At 43.7% G+C, this 15,929-nt stretch overlaps 2 protein-coding genes across 2 annotated transcripts; both read right to left on the minus strand.

Annotated features, from left to right (window-relative positions):
* Positions 1-1,261: 1,261 nt before the first annotated feature.
* On the minus strand, positions 1,262-5,573 carry LOC136446943 (uncharacterized). The gene is made up of 7 exons (XM_066445612.1): positions 5,440-5,573; positions 4,758-4,893; positions 4,154-4,432; positions 3,708-3,793; positions 2,958-3,044; positions 2,282-2,375; positions 1,262-1,480 (listed from the first exon to the last, which is right to left on the minus strand). Exons 2-7 carry the CDS (start codon positions 4,885-4,887, stop codon positions 1,374-1,376), a joined length of 783 nt encoding a protein of 260 aa, XP_066301709.1. The 5' UTR covers positions 4,888-4,893; positions 5,440-5,573; the 3' UTR covers positions 1,262-1,373.
* A 1,560-nt stretch (positions 5,574-7,133) lies between these two features.
* Positions 7,134-11,577, minus strand: LOC136446942 (uncharacterized). The gene is made up of 7 exons (XM_066445611.1): positions 11,445-11,577; positions 10,869-11,012; positions 9,890-10,168; positions 9,136-9,221; positions 8,733-8,819; positions 8,118-8,211; positions 7,134-7,395 (listed from the first exon to the last, which is right to left on the minus strand). The coding sequence occupies exons 2-7, from the start codon at positions 10,996-10,998 to the stop codon at positions 7,289-7,291; spliced, it is 783 nt and encodes a 260-aa protein (XP_066301708.1). The 5' UTR covers positions 10,999-11,012; positions 11,445-11,577; the 3' UTR covers positions 7,134-7,288.
* Between the last annotated feature and the right edge of the window lie 4,352 nt (positions 11,578-15,929).

A 15,929-nucleotide genomic window follows, 5' to 3' on the forward strand; every position in this document is an offset into this window, starting at 1 on the left:
GCTGCCATTTGGCACTAACTCATGTGACCTTGAATAGACAGTGTGCAACCATTCGACATTGCGGACATAACCGTCTGCTTTCATTTACAAGTGTGATGGGCTCCTTGACGTGATGAAAGTGTGATTCTAGCTTCTGGCAAGGGAGAAGAGGCACCCTCTTACAGAAGGCATCCTCCACCAGCAGCGTGCACGACACTAGTTGTTGAGCAAGAAGACCAAGTCACGTAACTTCCACAGTCGTATGTACCAGTAGATGGAGCGACGTTGAATGTCTGGCGGTTAAATAGAAGTCCACGAGAATGGAGCAGGTGTGACCTTGTGCGGATGTAACACGACCTTGGGGCATGCAAATGTTCCGTATCCGCCCGTCCTATATGCGTCAGTCAAACTTTCCGTATCCGCCCTCCCTTGTATGGCGACGATGACATCACTCTGCCGAATCACCTGATATCCGCCGTGAGGTCTCGTTCAATATAGCAAATATGTGTTATATATATTTAGAGTTCAATATCGTCATAAACGGTACCATGAAATGCGCATATTGTTAAATTGTCTTACTGAAAGGCAATCAGCTACAAATCCCCAGGTCGAAATTTACAGCTAAAGTAACAGCAAACAAACTAACTAGCTATCCTGAATGAACAAGCATCTCTTATCACGTGGAGAATGAATAATCGTTTCATTCATGCTCAGGTAAACGTCACCTACATTTACATGCAGTTAAATTCAGCAAATTCATGCAATATTTCCTCCTTAGTGAAAATGTTGTTTGAATCAAGACTCGAGCTCACTCAAGACAAACTCGACTCGCTCAAAGTGAGGACTAACTGACCTAGCAGAAGAAGCAGGGGTTACGAAGGTTGCTTGAGAACGCTCTCTTCACCATTTCAAACGACTCATAGGGCGTGAAACACTGGTTGTACGGGGCCCAGTCTTCACTTAAGTTACGGGGGCAATTGCAGTATTTAATCTGTATCTGTATAGCCGGTATAACCGTCATTCGGTGTAACTCACCAGCTTCTATGGCTGTATCTGTACGGTGTAACACATCAACTTCTGTATACGTATCTGAATTGCTGGGATAGATGGCCTTCGGGCAACCAGATATATTACACTGAACGACTTGTATATTGTACACTCAATACTCGACGGATAAGGGAATCGGGATTATGCAAACATACCTACAATTACGTGTCTGAATGCAAAGCCTAACCCTTTACATACGTAGCTAATATAAAAAAGAGGCATTATCAGAACCAGGTCACCATTGTATTTGCTTTATTGCAAATTACGAGAGATACGGAGAAAGCAATGTCCTCGCCAAGCAGTGACTCAGCAGGGACATCTGCTATTTTCTCTGTGAGCCCTCGTGTTTAGGCGGTGGTGTCGGCTCCGAAGGTGTTCGTGAAGTGGTCCGTGACGGAGCCGATGATGGTCTGCGCGTCCTGAACGTAGGGGTCGATAACCCCAGACAGACTGTCTGTGTTTAAAATGGAAAAAATATTACGTTAACTAAATAATTCATTACACACATCTTCACAGAAGTCAAGTGACGTCGGTTAAGCTTCGCTGGTCATGTCATTCGTCATGGCAAACCAGCTGGTAAACTGCCGCTCCTTTGGTCTCCAAAAACCCAAAGGAAAATTAGGCTGTCCATTTTTTTTCCGCTTCAAGGCATCCTCATTTGAGTTGAAGCATGATACTTTTTCAAGTGGTTAGTGGTAGTGCAAATGCGGGCTGCCCATACCTTACATTAATTATGGAGTACGAAACTTGTTCAAGGGTTTAAGTCCGGACTCACACAAGTTCTTTGAACTCATGATCATTAGCGGCCTAACAGTCCCCCTCATCAGGCAGCTAGGGAAATATCTTCAAACAGCGTTAGACATGACAGACATGCAAATGATGGCCCCGGGAACCTTTTGAAGTCGTTAATGTCTTAACTATCGTCTCTGCTGTTCTTTTTAAGAATGTGGTTGATTCTTTTATCGTTGTTGTTGTTTGTAAGTTTGTGAGTTTTGTTGCTAAGGATAAATGTTGTCCAATGGCAAAGAATAAAACTAAATATCTTCCGACAGCTTTAGACATGAGAGACAAGCGAATGAAGGCTTTGCTAACCTAAGTCGTCATCGTCTTAACTGGCGTCTCTGATTTTGTTTTATGTTGTTTTGATTGTTTCTGTTCTTTTATTTTTATTGTTGCTGTTGTTGTAAGTTTGAATTTTATATTTTGTTGCTCAAGACAAAATGTTGTCCAAAGGCAAATAAAAAAGTAAACTTACTGACGGTATCCTGGACGGTGGTGGTGAGGTTGTTGATCAGGGCAGTGCCGTGATCGACCACCTGGGCACCGACAGCAGTGGCGGCATCGACGAGCTACACAGGAAACACAGTCATGGTAACCGATATGTTGATTTATTTCTTATTTGCACCAGGCTTTTGGCGCACATCAATGCAATGCAAAAAGTGGTTTGAAAGATAGATAATCAGCTACTAGATAGATTTACTGAATAAGAATCAAGTTATTATAGTATCAGAGTGAACGATCAATTTGATACTGGCATCATCAAAGGAAAGTAGTCGAGTTACAAAATACGTCTCATGCCGAACGTATCTCTACGATTGGTGGCAAGCGTTTTACTACTGCTGAAGACATGTTACATTGAGGAAAAAAACATAATCTTAAAATAGTTATGATAGGTAGCACGTTGTTGGCGGATTGGAATCATCACCACACTGTCGTGGATTAATCAATCAATCATCTAAGGACAGTAACTACTGATGCAAGGCGACTGTTGACATGGATGTTCTATTTGAGGCATTCGACATATGCTGTTGTTGTGTTCCGCAATTTTAGTTTTGTAATTTTCCTGAAGAGTAACACCTCGTTAAGAAGCATATTAACAAGACAGTGCCGTGGAAGAAGCTAAAAGAAAAGGGCATAATCTGTCCACTGACCTGGTTGAAAGCCAGGGAAGCCTGGTCGATGACGGGCTGGAAGATGGTGGCAACGCCGTTGGCAAGGTCAGAGAAGAAGTCACGGGACTGAAAAAAAAGATTAATGTACAAAATAAATATCAAAGGAAGCAGGTGGAGGGAAGCGGTAAATGCTTGGATAATGCCGGATAAAACCGGTCACAGCTGTTAAAGAAACCGGGGTGGAAAAGGAAAAACTTACTGCCCGCTAGGACTTACGCGATCGACTGACGAGACCTTCCACTTAGACGACAAGCGTAGAAAAAGATTTAAAAAAGACAAACATTTAAGTTTAAGAATCTCAATTTCCTCTCTTTCATAGCTAACTAGCTAGATAAATAGATAGGTAGATAGATATAGAGACATATATATAGAAATAGATGGATGGTAGGACGGAGAAGAAGTCACGGGACTGAAAAGACCAATCAAGTCATAAAGAAAAGATCTAGCAATCATAGTTTGGATTAAACACCTGTTAGCCTTTAGATTCTGTAGGAAAATAGCTGATGCTATCTGATCATGAAACGTCTGATCGTTTACAAAACGTATTCATTTGCTTGAGTATTTTGCAAAGATCTAATACGAACTTGACAAGTATTTCGGGTCCAACACCTCTAGCTAGACTGGAGGAATACACCATCTTGTCTTGTGTGAGTCTTGGTCCACAAGTAGGATATCTATTATGTTATCACAGGTCTCTCCATCCGTGCTTAAAAAGTATGAAAGACTCACCACCTTCTTGGCAACCATAGTCTTCATCTTACGGTTGGTCAGGCCGATCTGGCTCTTGGCCTTCAGGCTGTTCTTCTTCAGAGCACCTGAACACAACATCCAATAATCTGATTATCGAAATGCTCTGGCTGTATTAAGAATATCAGTTCAGCTGATGGCCATAAACTTGTCCAGGGTTTATTGGCAGATATATTATATGTATTTTAGACTGAGGGGAAAAAGGACGAAAACATTCTAGCAACTAGCTCGTCAAGATGATGATGAAAACGTGTTACGACTTAAGGACATCAGCAACAGCGCTTACAAACAGCGAGTCTTACAGCTACATATTAAACAGTACCATTGTCCAGTTCTAGACCGAACCAGTTACTTCTTTTTACAGAGGATACAACACAGCCTGGGAGAGAAAAGCACGAAGTACAAAGAGTTTAACATAAAACACTTACGCTTAGTGGTGGCGAGAGCCTGTACAGGGTCGGGAGATCCGAACAGAGAGTCGATGGTTCCGGTCAGGGCTTGCTGGACGTTCTGGATGGCCGTGGTGGTGTGCTCCAGAAGGGCCTGGACGCCATCGTTGATGATCTGTCCGATCTCGGTCTGGAACTCCTGACGCTTCCTCTTGCCGCTGACCAGACCGGTCAGCGAGTCTCCTAGATTGGAGACCGCTTCTCCTACCAGCTGCTGGGCGGCCTGGCCGAGGACGGGAACATAGGTGTCCAGCAGTTCTGAAAATAGAGAACGTATTTACATCTATTACTAGCACGTCTTTATTCCACAGAAAACGGTGTACGAAAAAACACCCTAACGCTAACATGGCCGAATTGACCACAGTGTTGGGTCAAATTGCCCAGGGTGTTAATTCGGTCAGTTGACTGAGCCGAGTTGGTAAAGGGCCGTATCGTCTAGCCTCTACCATATAGTAGAACCTGGCCAAATAGACGGATAAATAGAGGAGTTGGCCCGCCAAAAAAGTTACTGTTTGCGACCTGTGGAGCCTGGTAGAGGCTAGGTATTGTCCTGGTCTCACAGCAAATCACTAAAACAAGTCACCTTGTGCGGCCGTCTGGGCAGTGGTCAGGATGCCGTCCAGGGCAGCTGTCGCGGCGGCGGCCAGATCGTCCAGAAGGCTAGCCTGGGCGCCCCCGAGGCACAGCAGAGCGATAACGATGAACGCTTTCATGATGATCTGCAAGACAGGGGCCATAATGTGTTAAATAAATGCATAGAAGCCACAATTTTTTTTTTTAACGCTGTCGGGATGTTTTCCATTGAAAGTTTTGGAACGTGTATCGGTCGTTGTCCTGTAGACACCCGTTAGATGCGGTGACGTGTTGGGTACATTGTGGCTGGTTCTCACTTTGGGCAGCTGTTGGCAGTTTTCCTTTCGCTGGGAACTGGGTTGATTTTCAAAGTTCGAATTAAAACCAACGCCGGGGCGCGCTCTTGGCCCAAAATTACCCGGCAGCCACAGGGTGTCCCAGGAAAAATAGTCCGTAAACCAACCGGTGTATCTGTATCTCTATCGATATAGTGGGTATAACCGCCATTCGGCGGAACACACCAGCTTCGATGGGGCCCCCGTATAAAATTGGGACCAAGGCATAAGTTATCGAAACAGTAACAGGCATTCAAAATGTTATCAAGGTTTGACTATATTTTATATCGCCATTTGGAAAAGCATCAGACGGAAGCAGACAAAGGAAAGGAGTAGAGATTCATCAGTAATACTTACTGTTTCACCAACGTAGTTGAGTAAGAAGACAAAGTCACGTAACTTTCACAGTCTGGTGTACCAGTAGATGGAGTGACGTTGAACGTCTGGCGGTTATATAGAAGTCCACGGCAGGTGTGACCTTGTGCGGATGTTTGTCACACAACCTTGGGGCAGGCAAATGTTCCGTATCCGCCCCTCCTATATGCGGCAATCAAACCTTCCGTATCCGCCCTCCCTTGTATGGTGACGATGACATTGATAAGATAATCTCTTTGTCGTATCACCTGATATCCGCCGTGAACCCATTTTTTTGGTAAAAAAAATCAATATTGGGAATAATGCTTTGCCAAGCATGGTGTGGTATCATTGACAATTGTCAATGCTAACCTTGGCATCCCTTGCAAAATCTCCAGCGCCGTTTTGAATCGTCACCAATCTCGTGCGCTCTCGTGAGATTTAGACCGCACAAACATCCTGCCTCATCCTGGACACTTTTCCCGGGTTGCTAAAATCTTGTGCAAATCGCGTGAAACGATGCATATATATATATATATGTACGTACACCAATACATTAAAACAGTTACGCAGTCTTCATGCATCTATCTACGCATGGATATTGTACATATCAATGTGTACGTATCGTTACCGAATGGGAAACAGGCCGGTATCCATATTTGGCTTGTCTAATTACTGTGAGTATATTGCCAGTATGTTACAGCTGGCGGGGCCAAAGCACAATGATATTAATCGGCAACCCTGGGCATGTTGGGCAACCCTGGCATCTTTGTAAATACAATGCATGCCAAATGAATAAACAATAAACAAAACGATATTAATCGGCTGCCATTTGGCACTAACTCATGTGACCTTGAGAGGACAGTGTGCAACCGTTCGATGTTGCGACCAGAACAATCTGCTTTCATTGACAAGTGTGATGGGCTCTTTGACGTGGTAATGGTGGTTCTCTTCAGACCAGGGAGTAGGGGCCTAAGGTTGGCCCCCTTCGAGTGAGGGCAAACTCCACCAGTAGCTTGCATGACAAGGAACGGTCGGGATCTAACCCTCTATGTTGTTATACATCAACGGTTACCATTATCCGTAGGTGGCATGTGCCATCATCTACCGATTTGATGGCTATTCCGTTCTTTAGTACTTATTCCTTTTTTGTCTCCAATTTGTTCCCGCAAAACCTTGCTGTCATCATAATGCTGACTTTTGTCTTTTTGAAAGATTTTTCAGCAGATGAAAAATGTATGTCGTCAGCATGTGCTATCGTATTTCTTATGTTGTGTCCATAGGTGCAATATGGACTTTTATCTTAGTCGTGGCACGGCCTGAAGGCGATTTCAAAGTGACAGGTGACATGTATATAACTTGAGTAGCTTTTCTTCTAAGACAGAAAAATCAATACTCGAGACAAACTCGACTCACTGAGAGTGAGGACTAACTGACCTAACAGAAGAATAAGGGGTTACGAAGGTTGCTTGAGAACGCTCTCTTCACCATTTCAAACGACTCATAGGGTGTGAAACACTGGTTGTACGGAGCCTAGTTTTTGCTAAAGTTAGGGGGGGGCAACTGTAAGTATTTAATCTGTATTTGTACAGCCGGTACAGCCGACCTTCGGCGTACCTACAAATACGTATCTTAATACATAGCCTAACCCTTCATATACGTAGCTGATATGATGAAAGAGGCAATATCAGACCAGGTCATCATTGTATTTGCTTTATTGCAAATTACGAGAGACACGGAGAATGGAATGTCCTTGACTTTCAAAATACACCGCTAACATTCCCGCCAAACAGTGTTTCAGATGTAGTTCAGCCGGCAGGAAATCTCTTAACTCCTCTGTGAGCCCTCGTGTTTAGGCGGTGGTGTCGGCTCCGAAGGTGTTCTGGAAATGGTTCTGGATGGAGCCGATGATGTTCGTGGCGTCATCAACGTAGGGCTGGACAACACCACTCACCTGGCCTGTGTTTTAGAAAATGGAAGAAAAAACATAACGTTAACTAAATCATTTGTTCCACCCAACTCTGCAGAAGCCAAGCGACGTCATTTAAGCCTCGTTATATGGTTGTGAGACATGGACCGTACCCCCAAGTTGGAGAAACAACTAGACGGATGTTACACAAGGATGCTACGGCGTGTCCATAACATCAAATGGGATAGGCATTGTAAGAACAAGGAACTTTATGCCGGGCTCCCGAGGATATCCCAGAAAGTGAGAATCAGGCGACTCAGGTTTGCAGGGCACAGCTTCAGGAACAATAAAGAAGTGGTGTCTAGCTTGGTGCTCTGGGTACCTCGGCACGAGAAGAGAAAGCCAGGAAGGCAGCCTCTCACCTACATAGATGTGCTACAGAAGGACACTGGCCTACCCTCTGAATCATTGGAGAAGGCGATGTGAGTTAACTTACATAGAAATGGTCATGGATAGGGCATACCCTCAGAAAACCTATATCTAGCATCACACACCAGGCCCTGACCTGAAATCCCCAGGGTAAGAGGAGGAGAGGGCGGCCAAAGACCAGCTGGAGGAGGGCCACAGAGGAGGAGATGAGGAGTATAAACAGCAGCTGGCTTGACCTCAGAAGGAAGGCCCAGAGACGAGTGCAGTGGAGGACTCTCATCGGTGGCCTATGCTCTGATAGGGGCAAAAAGCCTAGGTGAAGTAAGTGAGTGAGTTAACTTACTGACGGTATCCTGGACGGTGGCGGTGAGGTTGTTGATCAGGGTGGTGCCGTGATCGACCACCTGGGCACCGACAGCAGTGGCGGCGTCGACGAGCTACACAGGAAACACAGTCATGGTTACCGATATGTTGATTTATTTCTTATTTGCACCAGGCTTTTGGCGCACATCAATGTAATGCAAAAAGTAGATTAAAGAATACATAATTAGCTACTAGATAGATTTACTGAATAAGAATCAAGTTATCATCGTGTCGATCGCTAACATTTGCTGTAGAATAAAAGTATCAGAGTGAACGATCAATGGCGGATTGCAACTTATACTGCCGTGGTTCAATCAATCAACCAATCAATCAATCAATCAATCAATCAATCAATCAATCAATCAATCAATCAATCAATCAATCAATCAATCATCCACGGACAGCAAGTCGATTGTAAACATCTCGTTCCATGATGTTCTAGTTGAGGCATAGGACTCCATTTTGGGCACATGCTGTCATGGTTCCACAATGATAATCTTGTCTTCCAATTTTGATATAAAGAGTTGCACTTCGTTAAGAAGCAGACAGTGCCGTGGACAAATCTAAATATAATTTGCATATTCAGACTACTAACCTGGTTGAAAGCCAGGGAAGCCTGGTCGATGACGGGCTGGAAGATGGTGGACACACCGGAAGCAAGGTCGGAGAAGAAGTCACGGGACTGAAAAGATAAATCAACTCATAAAGAAAAGATCTAGAGATCAAAGTTTAGATTAAACTCCTGCTATACTTACGATTCTTTGTCATTGACGAAATGTAATGGATGCTATCTGATCATGAAATGTCTGACCGTTAAAAAAAGCATCCTATTGCCAGAGAATTGTGCAAAGATCTGATGCGAGTATTTCTGTTCTAACACCTCTAACTAGATTGGAGGAATGTATCCTCTTCTGCGTTATTCTTGGTTCACAAGTAGAGTACTTATTATGTAATCACAGGTCTCTCCATCCGTGGTTATAAAAGTGTGGAGGACTCACCACCTTCTTGACAACCATAGCCTTCATCTTACGGTTGGTCTGGCTGATCAGGCTCTTTGCCTTCAGGCTGTTCTTCTTCAGAGCACCTGAACAAAAGTTCCAATCGGTTTATTTATTGCGATACCCTTTAGTTGTATTTCAACTAGTTTTACAGGGTTCAGCACTTAAATACATACAAATACAAACATATATATAGAGAGCAGATTAGAAAGGACATATATACATAATCATAACATATATACAGATTGCTAACTCAACTTACGAATAACTGATGAATGGCCTTTTTGAAGTTATAAGGAGCTATCAATGATTTGATGTTGGGCGGTTAAGTATTCCATAGATTGATGCCTCGGTAGAGAAAGGTTCGCTTTTGGCTTTTAGTTTTTGGTTTAGGTAGTTTATCTGAAACTACAGGAGCCGGAGAATCTGGTAACGTATGTGTGGGTAGAATGGACGGAAACAATGGAACTGTGAATCTGTGACCAATGATTGGATTACCGAAATGATATGGCAATACTAAGAATACCAGTTGAGCTGATAACCAGAAATTTTTTCAGGGTTAATGGTAGATAAATGATATATATTTTAGACTGATGTTGGGGGAAAAGGAGTGAAAGAGCCAAGAACATCCAAGCAGCTAGCTCGTCAAGATGATGATGAAAACGTTTTACGAGAAACATCAACAGCAACAATACAATATAAATCCCGGTAGAGGAAAGCTCGAAGTACAAAGAGTTTAACATAAAACACTTACGCTTGGTGGTGGCGATAGCGGCTGCAGGGTCGGGAGAGCCGAACAGAGCGTCGATGGTTCCGGTGAGAGCGGTCTGGACGTTCTGGACAGCGGTGGTGGTGTGCTCCAGAAGGGCCTGGATGCCGTCGTTGATGATCTGTCCGATCTCGGTCTGGAACTCCTGACGCTTCCTCTTGCCGGTGACCAGACCGGTCAGCGAGTCTCCTAGATTGGAGACCGCTTCTCCTACCAGCTGCTGGGCGGCCTGGCCGAGGACGGGCACGTAGGTGTCCAACAGTTCTGAAGATAAGAATGCATTATGCATCTATCATTAGAACATCTTTACTGCACAGAAAACGGTGTACAAGAAAATCCCTTATCATTCATTTGATAAAGATATCTTTCTAATTTTCAGTCTGCTATTAAAAATTTTGCACTTTTCAGAAACCCTTCACAAGGATCATTACTATCACGTTCCACGTGTGTACTATGAGTATTTCACAAGTGCTTGACCACAACTACATGCAGGCTACTCAACTTGGCGAGGCAAATGCGAAAAAAAAGACGAATCCATCTGCAGAGTCATTTGTACGAATTGTGATGAGCGAGTCACCTCTGGCAGCAGGGAACACCAAAGCTCACCATACGCGAAGAAAGTCTACCGTATGCCTTAACTATTGCCTTCTGTACGAATTGAAAAATGGTTGTAGGACGCTTTAGCTCTTTATCATCACGGTCTAAGGCTAAACACAACAACTCGGCCCAACAGCCTAATGCCAAACCAAACCCTGGTCAACACCCTAACGCCAAACCTAACCCTGACCGTGTTGACTAGGGTGTTGGGCCGAGTTGACCAAGGTGTTGGACCGAGTTGACCAGGGTATTGGGCCGAGTTGACCAAGGTGTTGGGCTGTGTTGACCAGGTCGTTGGGCCGAGTCAACCAGGGTGTTTGGCCGAATGGACCAGAGTGTTGGTTCGAAAATCACGAAAGAAAGCTACCTTGTGCGGCGGTCTGGGCAGTGGTCAGGATTCCGTCCAGGGCAGCCGTCGTGGCGGCGGCCAGATCGTCCAGAATCCCAGCCTGGGCGCCCCCGAGGCACAGCAGAGCGATAACGACGAACGCCTTCATGACTATGGACAAGTCTACAGAACAAGAATTAAACACGGGTGTCGTAAGCCATACATCCGAGGGGTGGACATCAAAGCAGTATGTAACATGTCAGAAAGGATTGAAATTAATTTGGAACGGTAGTACTATTGCATGATCCTAGTACTAGGAGATAAATTGATACGAATTAATGTGTAAATGAGCAAACCTACATATAACGACGTAGTATTCATATGATGTTGTAGCATATTTTAAAGAGTATCCACCGTAAGGTATGAATAGGAAATATGGGCGAGTCCAAAAAATGAAAAATGATTAAGCCACTAATCTTAATCTTACCACAATGCTGATTTGAACATATCTGCAACTCTTCAGACTTTTACTACACAGGTAATGAATCAGTTTACACATGTCGTAAAAACGTAAGGATTAAATAAATTACTTAAAAACTTAAAAGTTAGACTTACTTGTTCACCAACAAGGTAGAGGAGGATCAAGGTACGTAACTTTCACCGTGTACAGTGGATGGGAGGACGCTAGGTGTGTTGATGTTATATAGAGGTCCGCGCACGAGCAGCTGTGCCATTGTGCGGATGTCACACGACCCCTGGGTCAGGGAAACCTCCTGTCTGCGTCGCGAGGATGATGACATGGCGGATACCCTGATAGCCGCTGTTTGCTGTTTCATCAGTATCCGCTGCAAGTCTTGTTTAACACTTGGTGCCATATTTTTCCACACCTTTTTTTATGACCTAGGTCATAGCAAGTAAATTTTGTGGATAACATCAACTCGCGCATCGCTTGTGGTAGCCTTCAGTGTAGTTGTAGAAGTGGCATTAGCGATGTAGCCATGTTTGCAGTTGTAGAGGTGAAACTAGTGTGTTAGCCTTGAGCGTATATACGTAGTTGTAGTGGTACTAAGTTAGAGCTTAGTAACCATAAAAGTACCACTTTCTGCACTTCTTGAAACAGGAATGAAAGACCTGTTGACTGTGCTGCCATGTTTGTCCCTCACTTTTTGCTACGACAAAGAAATATGGTCTCTACTTTTTTTAAATTAGGCACCTTTTTGGCCCATCTTGTTTATTTTGGACCCCCACAATAGATTTGGAGTTTGCAAAGGATTTTTTATAATTTATTTTAAGTGGCCTTATTTCTTTAATAAATTACAACGTAAGAGAGGATGACAGAAGGTGGAAGGTATTTCAAAGGAAACCAGTTGGTTGCAGTTTTTTTGCATTTAAACTACGCATTCAAACTACGGACAAAATGATTTTTGTGACTATTCAATTTGCATTTTTCCTAATCTGAATGTCAGCATATCTATAGTATTTGTTTTGCGCCAGACATCATATCATTACCTCCGCGTCGTCGCCGTGTCCTTTGGTAAACCATGTGACCGGTAGACTATTTTATCGAACATTTTGTTAGTAAGTTAAAGTCCTCCCCGCACCAGATGGTGCATAAGTAAGCGCCCATCTCCGTTTCGGCAGCCCTGGGCCACACAGCTTTGTGCAAGTCACTACAACAGGGGGCTAGTCCGCTGAAAGTGGCGTGTGTTTAACTTCCATACTCTTTCCCAAATGCTGAGTGCTAAGCAGAGAAAACTTGACCGATTTGGTATGACCCGGCCGGGGATCGAACTCACGACCTACCGTATGCAAGGCGAACACTCTACCGACTAGGCAATTGCACCGGCATCGAACATTTTGAGGGGACATTGAATTATGCAAGGTTGGGCTTGACGTAATGAATAAAACTGAACTGAGTAAAATATGTCCAAAAGACATCATCACTTTCATCATCATTACAAAAGACAGGAGTTAATAAATGAGATACAATGTATGGAATATGGTAAAAGTTAGCATTAAAGATAAACTTGCTGAATGCTTTACCCTACGCTATTGGACGAATAGTAGTTTATTCGGTTGAAATGTTACATTGCCTGGAATCCCGATCTTTACATGTGAGCACATTTGAAGCATGCGTACAGTCAACTATAGTCAGTTTTGTCACTCAAGTTTCTTTACGTTCTATTAGACATGTCTTTTTTTAATTGGCGTGTGAAGTTGTAATAGTTTAAACGGCATGTAAGCACTGTCTGAAATTTTCAAAATGTTTGAACGAAAGCGTTAAACATTTGTACATGCGCAATCTGCTATCAATCTCATTTTTACTGGACCCGCGACACGTTGGCGACCTCGCTGCGTCCTAGATTTACAAGTCTATGAGAATACGTGCAAAACGTACAAGCATGACTTAAAGACAAAAAAATCACACAAAGCGTAAAAAGATTAGTTTTTTATCGATGAAATTCGTTAAGCGCGGTGTCAAATCGCTCGGTCGCAGCGAGGGCATCATCGTGTCACGGGTTCAGTGAGAGGGGGGGGCTTAAGCAGACAGGAAGAAGAAGAAGAACACCGTCACTGTCATATAACGAGGATATTTCTCAAGGAGGGATAGTAAAAAAGATAGCATATGGCTACACTGCAATGTGTCGTACGAGGTCTTGTCGTAGCCAAGGCAAATAGCAGTAGTGCACACTCTACCCGACGGATAGTACAGTCGGGGTTGTACAAACATATTACATATCAGCACATACGTAAATGCTTTCATCACCGAGGCTTGTAAATCATCAACATGTACTGGGTTCTTAACTACAAGTGTTAACTTTGTGACTTTTTCGCCACCTTATTCTGTATCTGTATCTATATAGCCGGTATAACCGCCATTCGGCGTAACACAGCAGCTTCATGAAGTGAACTTCAATGTTTCATGAAGTGAACTATTCTTTGCCACTTAAACCCGTGTCACACATCCATTAGCTTCCGTTGCAGGCCTTCCCACTAGCGATTTTTCAACTTATCGGGTCCAGGTTCTTTGGCGCATGGCTGGGGGCCGTATCTGCAGCGGTTACAGGATCACAGCGGTTACAGGGTTCCAAGCAGATACGGGGCCTCAAGCAGATATGCCCCCCCCCCCCCTCCAGCCAAAGAACCTGGACCCGATAAGTTGACAAATCGCTAGTGGAAAAGCCTGCAACGGAGGCTACACATCCATGGCCTTCCAACGACTTTACTCCTGAACACTCCCCAGCCACAGTCGGCGCTGAGTTGGGACTAGCATGAAATGTATCTAATTATTCTAGCTCCAGTGCAGCGGAAGATTCTTAATCATTGAAATTCATGATTCAAATCTTTGCCTTGAGATTGTCGCAAATCAACAGGTTCATAAAACGAGAAAGTGTGGTCAACATCGCATGAGAATAACAGGCAGTATGACCCTGGCACAGATAGCCAACCACGGCCCTCTCCCCTACAACACCCGCTCCCCTTCCCCACCCCATCCTCTTTCTTACCCCCCCCCCCCCCTCCTTCCGACCTGTCGTTGGTTCTCAAACAAAAGTTCCGTTATGATAATACCGCAGCAAACTCACTCGACCAATTACGACTCAGATAGACATCCTGGCCAACAGTGCGCTGACCTTGCGACGGAAGCCCTGCGGTGCGAAGCTAATTTTACAACTATACAAAGGACAAATATCAAATGTGGGTGGCTTGAAAATATCATCGTCATTTTCATTTATCTCTATCCGGCCAGTATGTATGCTCAAACTATTTGGTTAACCCAGATGTCATATGATCCGCTTCGTGTCCTTCCATTAGGTTATGTCATGTAAAGTTCCGTGGGGAACATGTTAATTTCCAAGGAGTTGAACATACGTGTTGACGAAATACAGTTTTGTGAATGGATCTAGAACAGATGAAGAAGTAATGTGTAATCTGTAAAGAAGTTAGGACATTATGCGAGGGCATTAATAAGGGTCTTACGGAAGGTTTCTACGTGCAGCATTTGGGACAATATTGTTTTTAATCATTTGTAAAAAATATTCGGTTAAACTAGATGTCATATGATCCGCTCCATGTCCTTCAGTGAATCATATGACCGTTAGGTTATGTCACGTAACTTTTCGTGGGGAACATGTTAATTTCCAAGGAGTTGAACATACGTGTTGACAAAATACAGTTTTGTGGATGGATCTGGAACAGATGAAGAAGTAACGTGTAATCTGTTAAGAAGTTAGGACATAATGTGAGGGCATCAAAAAGGGTCTTACGGAAGGTTTTCACGTGCGGGCATATTGTTTTTAATCATTTACACTTTTCGAGTCATTTAACCGTGTTCTACTTAGGAAAGCTCTCACGAAAAGTGTTGTATACCGTCAGTAAGTTGCCGCGGATATTTATCCCTCTACATTTAAAGCAGACGCTCGTAAAAAGGTAGCCATAAGCCACATTATTACGTGTGGGGTAAGAGGCGTTGCGTCCTTGTCAAGGTTACTGCGGGAACTGGCGTAACTTTGTAAACACTACGTGTACTGTGTGCGAACGGAAAGACTGGGGGAGGGGGGGGGGGTTGTACAAACATGTTTTCGAACGTTCGGCTGAGCCTTCGTGTAAACAGCTGACGCGGTAAAGATAGCTATAACCTTGACGGATCCTGGCAAGCAAGAAAAGAATAACTCATGCTTAACCTCTGAATTTTTTTGTCAAATTCTTAATGTTGAAAACATTGGAAATTGCAATAAGCTGTTATAAGAACCATAGGAATTTATAAAAGATTAGCGTTGCGAACGTGTCTTTATTTTTGCTTTAAAGAAGAGTAACTTTTCCCAGGCATTCTTCCTTCATGTCAAGTTAAATCGTGTATATTGAAAGTTTGGCCATGATTTCGTTACTATTTGGTAGCAAGTTAACTAGATGTTCTTCTCCACTGCATTTCTGCATTCTACTATGTATGGTACGGTGGCCTGAAATAAATTGCAGTCTTCACCCCCGCAGATCGTTCAGAGTGGAACATCCCATATGCCAGCCAACGGGCTACTGCATCCCCAGCTATGACGTCATGTTAACCCAGTGCACAGAAAACACCTGCCATGCGGCCAGTCTGGA

Source organism: Branchiostoma lanceolatum, chromosome 13 (genome assembly GCF_035083965.1).
Source record: "Branchiostoma lanceolatum isolate klBraLanc5 chromosome 13, klBraLanc5.hap2, whole genome shotgun sequence".
NCBI classification, from domain to species: Eukaryota; Metazoa; Chordata; class Leptocardii; order Amphioxiformes; family Branchiostomatidae; genus Branchiostoma; species Branchiostoma lanceolatum.